This window comes from Serpula lacrymans (genome assembly GCF_000218685.1).
Source record: "Serpula lacrymans var. lacrymans S7.9 unplaced genomic scaffold SERLAscaffold_26, whole genome shotgun sequence".
In the NCBI taxonomy this organism is placed as follows: Eukaryota; Fungi; Basidiomycota; class Agaricomycetes; order Boletales; family Serpulaceae; genus Serpula; species Serpula lacrymans.
In genome coordinates, this window is record NW_006763314.1 from 1 (window position 1) to 6589 (window position 6589).

Consider the following 6589-nt stretch of genomic DNA (forward strand, 5'->3'; position numbering starts at 1 on the left):
AACGTTTGATGACATCCCGATTGGCCTGCCTGTCAAGGTGTGTTTCACACTACTACATGGTCCAGGTATACATGGAAACCGACTTATTCGAGAACATTTCCTGTCTATTTGTGAGGCTCAATACAGTCAGTTGCGCACTCTTCTGCAAAATGCAGTTTCATGATGACTGTTCTTACTTATTTATTTCTAGTATAGCCTAGTCACTCTGTATTTTATATTACCTGATCTACATATATTTCACTGTGATGTTTAGAAGGTCGCCGAAGTGTTTGAGTAATAGTGTACTAGCTGTCTTAGCAAAGCTTCAGCCAGTTTGAAATAGAAATTTAAATAAAAAGGAGAGTGCTCACCACTCCTATTCTCCAGTTTTGTCAACAACGGACTACAGCCCAACTACCTAGTAAAAGCATGTCAGTCTTCGAGCCAATGGTTGTCAGAGGTGTGATTAAAAACACCTTGACTGCTGGTGAATGTGTAAAGTTTGAGACTAATTGGAATGAATCTGTGAGTTGTTTTGTCATACAATCCAGTTAAAGATAAGAACTTACTTGAAATGAAGGTGAAACAATGTGTCAGAGCATGGGAAGGTAGTCATTCAACCCCAGCCAGTGAATTTCAAATGGCCCAGTACGAATGGGAGGCCCATGTGGTCGAGTATGTGGACTTTGTCAGTTCGGCAACATCTGTTCACCCCAACAGCAAGAGTGGGTCAGTTCCACCAAATCTGAAGAGTAGCATACCTTTTTATGGCCCTCAATTTACACCTCCAACATTTTTGCAACTAGAAAAACGTAAACATCTTCCAAATGTGAAGCCTGGAACTGCTTACATGAAGGAGATAACCATTGTCCACCCCTTCTATTTTGACGGCCTTGATCAATGCCCGAGGTGTCAGTCTCTGGATGTGAAGTGGGGAGGATGGACTTCCACAGGACATCGAGATATTCATGGCATCCAAAGAGAAGAGTACGCACTAGGAGTCCAATTGCAATGCAAGGCCTGCAAAGAGAATAATAAGCAACGTGGTGATCCTAAAAGTGGAGAAGATATGTACTGCTTTGCGACCACAAGTCATCTATTCTGGGAGAAGTGGGAATTTTGGAAGATCCCTCGTTAGTAATTATTGTTTATCTAGCAATGAACAGCTCAGACTTTGAGTGAAGGTCTAAATATATTGAAATAATGTACCTAGCAATGAACAGCTGGAAAAACAAAAGGTAAGCTAGGTACTCGTAATTTAACACTAAAGGGGAATCTCACCTCAGACTTCGAGTGAAGGTCTGAGGTGTCTGCCTAACAACGACAGCGTATATAAGGGAGAACGGAATCAAAATCAAAAATGTTATCTGATGGCGCACGGGCCACTCCATCTACTAGGCCTGCCTAGTTCGGCGCTTGCGCCACTTCCCTTCTTTGTACGACGCTTGTTTCTCTCATATCTCCAACACTCCCCCTCAAGCTCTACAGAGTCCGAGGGCACTTGCAAAGTGCTTGACCTTAGCTGAGGGCAGAGCTTTTGTGAGTACGTCCGCTGTCATATCTTCGGTTGGGCAATAGGTGATCTCAATCTTTCCATCTTCTATAGCATGTCGAATGAAATGGTATCGAATATCAATATGTTTTGTGCGCGCGTGGTATTGACCGTCTTTAAAAAGAGCTATCGCGGATTGATTGTCACATAGAAGGTTAGTCAGTGGTAGATTTTGGTCGAATAACTCATTTATAAACATCCTTGCCCATAACAGTTCCTTGGTTGCATGTGTTGCAGCCACATACTCGGCTTTTGTCGTTGACAATGCAACGATTTCTTGTTGCTTAGAATACCACAATACAGCGCCTCCATCAACCATCATGGCGTAGTCAGATATGGCTCGCCTGTTATTGTTCATGCTCCCATCCGCGTTGGTATATCCGGTGAGTAGTTGTTCATCCGGACTGTATGTTAACCATAACTCTCTGGTTCCTTTTAGGTATTGAATTACCCTCTTTGCTGCCTCCCAATGGGCCGGACCTGGGTTTTCGACGAAGCGTGATAGGATTGCGATGGCATGTGCAATATTGGGGCGAGTTCCGATTGCTGCATACATCAGTGATCCCACCGCTTCTCGGTACGGGACGTCTCGCATTTCTGCATAGTTCTTGAGCAATTTAGGACTTTGATCCTTGCTCAGGTACGTGCTCGCAACCATCGGAATCGCTAATGGTTTTGCGTCTTCTAGGTTGAAGTGTCTGACCACCGTATTGATGTAACTGCGTTGGGACATGTACAAGGTGCGGGAAATCCTGTCTCTCTTGATTTCGATGCCTAGCATCCAATGGAGCTCGCCCAGATTGCTCACCTCAAACAACTTGCCTAGGTCAATCTTTAGACGTTTCATCTCAGTCGCAGACGGTGTAATTAGGGTCATGTTGTCGACGTGGACAGCAATGATAGTGAGTCCTTCTCTTTGGTGTTTGTAGAAAACAGCATGGTCTGTTTTGCACCAAACTAAACCTATCTTTTTAAGTCCGTCGCATAGCGTTTGGTACCACCTACGTCCAGCTTGCTTAAGGCCGTATAGTGTCTTGTTCAGACGTAGTACCATAGATTCACGACCGTGGGCATGGTAGCCTGGTGGCTGTTGCATGAAAATGACTTTGTCATCGTCAATTTCGCCGTTTAGATAGGCACTCTTGACGTCTATTTGGTGAGCTTCCCAATCGTTTCTAGCGGTTGTCACTAGTATGATTCTTAGAGATGCCATTTTGGCTACAGGGGCAAATATGTCAAAATAGTCGATTCCTTCGACTTGGCTAAAGCCTTGGGCTACTAGCCTGGCTTTGTACTTGTCGACGTCGCCTAAAGCAGTCTTCTTGACTTTGAAGACCCAGCACCAGCCAACCACATTGGCGCCTTATGATAAAATTGGATAATGACCAGACCAGGGATTGAACCTGGAACCTTCTGGATACATGCCAGCTGCTCTACCAATTGAGCTATATGGCCAAGGTTATACAATGTAGGATCTTAAACATGACATGCAACCACGGACATCTTACACAGAATAGCTGCTGCATACTGGGCTGGCTTACAAATCAGAGGTATTATCCTATGGAGTATTGGTATGTCAGAGTATATTCTAACACTCCCTCCTGATCTGACATATCCATATATGGTAAGTGTATAAACATAGCCAAGCATGTAAGAATGACTAAGCTTATATAATAGCACAATAAAGCACCAGGGCTCATAACCTGATAAGAACAAAGCTTGAAGGAAGTGTCTAGCCACTTGCTGAGAGCAATCAGGGACTGGAACTAGAGTCCAATGTGAGTAACTAGAGAATTAAAGAGTATGACAGGTATACAGTACCTAGAGTCCAATGTGAGTAACTAGAGAATAGGAAGCATTGGACTCTGCAGTACTGTCCGAAGTTTTGTAAACAAAGGTAAACAAAGCAGCCACAAAGGCGAAATAATAGAGAACACAATCAATAGTGAATGATAGAAGAATAGATAGAGAAAGGAATGAAAATATAGAGGTAGCACAAAGGTGCAGAATCACCAAAACTAACACTCCCCCCTGATGCTGCACCTCCCAAGCATCAGCTCCCCCCTGATCTAATAAGTCCCATCATCTTCCTGAACACTTCCACTTTAGGCTTGGCAAGAGCCTTGGTCAACAAGTCTGCAGGCATTTCAGCAGTGGGAACAAAGGTAGGAGCAATCTGCCCAGAGTCAACAACATCTCTCAACCAATGCCATCGCAGATCAAGGTGTTTCATCCGACCATGGTGCTCAGGGTTTTTGGATACAGAGATGGCAGATTGGTTGTCAATATGAAGGGTGGAAGGAGAGGTGATAGGATAGCCCATTTCCTTCAACAAATTTCGCATCCAGCAAATCTCTTTGCCAGCCTCAACAGCAGCAATGTATTCTGCTTCAGTGGTGGACAGAGCAACAATGTTCTGAAGCTTGGAGCTCCAGGAGACAGCACCAGATCCCATCTTGACAATATAGGCACCAGTAGAACGACCAGAGTCCTTATCACCACCATGATCAGCATCAGAGAAAGTGGTGAAGAGTTCAGTGGAATTGGGATCAGGACCAAGGACAAGGGAATGATCAAGGGTGCCTTGCAAGTAGCGGAACAAGTGCTTGACAGCGCTCCAGTGAGTAAGACCAGGATTAGAGTTATATCTGGCAAGGACTCCAACAGTGTAGGCAATGTCAGGACGAGTGGTAGTAGCCAGATACATCAGAGCACCAACAGCAGCAAGGTAGGGAATGTCCTTCATCAAAGCAGGATCACTGGATGTTTTGGGAGACATGTCCTTGGTGAGGCGCAAACCAGGATCCATGGGAGTGGACACAGGCTTGCAGTCCTTCATGCCAAAGCGCTCCAAAATGTCCAGAGTGTACTGATGTTGGGAGAGGGAGATGGTGCGATTACTTGGGTCTCTAGTGATGGAAATGCCAAGTAGGTAAGAAGTAGGGCCAAGATCACGAAGCTTAAAGTGCAGGGAGAGGTCCTTGACAGCTTGGTCAAGTGCAGAAGTAGAAGTGGATGCCAGTGTCATGTCATCAACAAAGACAGGCAGGATAATGCACACATCAGCTCTGTTAAAGACATAGATGGCAGAGTCTGAATAAGTACGCTTGAATCCGAGTTTTTCAAGCACAGTGTGCATCTTCTGGTTCCACATTCTGCCTCCCTGCTTTGTCCCATAGATGGCCTTGTCCAACTGGCAAACAAGATTGCGAGGACCCTGATGGAATCCCTCTGGCTGATGCATGTAAACCTTGACATCCATGACTCCATTCAGGAATGCATGGGAAATGTCAATGGAGCGCAAATGGAGGTTGTGGATGGCTGCAATGGCAAGGACAACTCTGATGGATGATATGCGGACAGTAGGTGCAAATATTTCGAGGAAATCAAAGCCAGGGCGCTGGTTATAACCTTTGGCCACATATCTGGCCTTGTAGCGCTCAACAGTGCCATCCGAGTTGCGCTTGATCTTGAAGACCCACTTTCCACCAATAGCCTTGACTCCAGGAGGTAGTTCCACTAGTGACCAAGTACCATTGCGCTCATGAGCTTGAAGCTCTTCCATGGCTGCCTCTCTCCATTTATCTGCATCAGGACGCTTCATTGCATCTGCAAATGACCTAGGCTCAGCAGAGTCTCCAAAGTGTGCCACTTCATCATCAACTGCCTCAGAATCACTGTCATCACTCTCAATGGCAGGAGTAGGTTGTCTGTGTTGAAGCCACCATGGTCTAGGTGGTCTCCTAGCCCTTACAGGGCGTCTCAGTGCAATAGGCAAGTCAGGAGAAGGTGAGCGATGAGGAGGGTGATTTGGAAGCTCAGGAGGTTGATTCACAGGTGGTTTTGCATCAAGGTCCAAATGAGGCCCATTGTCAGGCAATGGTTGAGGCTGCTGAAGTGCAGCTGGTGGGCCTATATCTCCCCCTGGACCTGGTGCAGGGACATCCTCAATCAGGCCCAATGGCATGGATAGCGAAGGTGGAGTGGGAGGTGGAGGCGGGACATTGTCAGAAGACCTCTTCAAGCCAGGGAAGTAGCGCTCATCAAAATCAGCTCTCTCAGAGATAACAGTGTGCTTGGTGGTAGGATTGTAGAATTTCCATCCCTTGTATCCCTCAGGGTAACCAATGAACACACATTTCTCCATATGAGAGCCAAAGACGCCTCTTTTGTCCTTTTGCACATGCACATAGGCAGTGTAGCCCCAAACGCGAAGGTGAGACATGTCAGGCTTGCGTCCATACCACAACTCAAATGGAGTGGCATGGGCCACTGCATCAGTGGGACACCTGTTCCAGACATGCACCAAAGCGGACAGACATTCACCCCAGAAGCTGTTAGGCAATGCAGACTCTGATAACATGGCAGTGATACGCTCAGTCAGAAGTCTGTTTGCTCGTTCTGCCACACCATTTTGCTGAGGACGATTCCTGGTGGTATGCTGTCTGACAATCCCATGGTCATCTGTAAATTGCTCAAATTCCTTGGACATGTACTCTCCCCCTTTGTCATCGCGCAAAGCCTTGATTTTACGCTCCAATTGAGTCTCAGCATAAGCCTTGAATCTCTTGAAAGCATCAAAGACATCTGACTTGGCCTTGAGAGGCACAACAACACGGAATCGACTGTGATCGTCAATGAAGGTGACCCAGTAGCGATAACCAGAGAATGTGGGGGAAGAGACTTGGTGTACATCAGAATGGATGAGGTCCAAAGGATGAGCAGAGCGAGTATCAGATGAGGGGAATGGATTGGCATGCATCTTGCCAGACAAGCACGGTTCACAGACAGGATCAGGAGCAGCCTTGGATTCCAGTGTAAGCCCAGTGACCAGATCTCTCTGTATCAGTCTCTTGACATCAGCATGATGGTGGTGAGCCAATCTGCGATGCCAGAGCATCAAATCAAGTGGTATAGTCGCAGTAAAATGTCCCAATTCAAGACAAGCAGCAGTAAATCCATCAAGGAATGCTGCATTGTTGTCATTGATAGTTGCAGTGAACAAGAGAGTGTTGTCACGCATAAAGGACATGGAATGAGACGAAATGGTGACATTGA

At 46.1% G+C, this 6589-nt stretch overlaps 1 protein-coding gene across 1 annotated transcript; it reads left to right on the forward strand.

Moving 5' to 3' along the window:
- Positions 1-619: 619 nt before the first annotated feature.
- On the forward strand, positions 620-1117 carry SERLADRAFT_444161 (uncharacterized protein; the record flags this gene model as incomplete). Its single annotated transcript, XM_007324806.1, has 1 exon — positions 620-1117. One exon carries the CDS (start codon positions 620-622, stop codon positions 1115-1117), a length of 498 nt encoding a protein of 165 aa, XP_007324868.1.
- Between the last annotated feature and the right edge of the window lie 5472 nt (positions 1118-6589).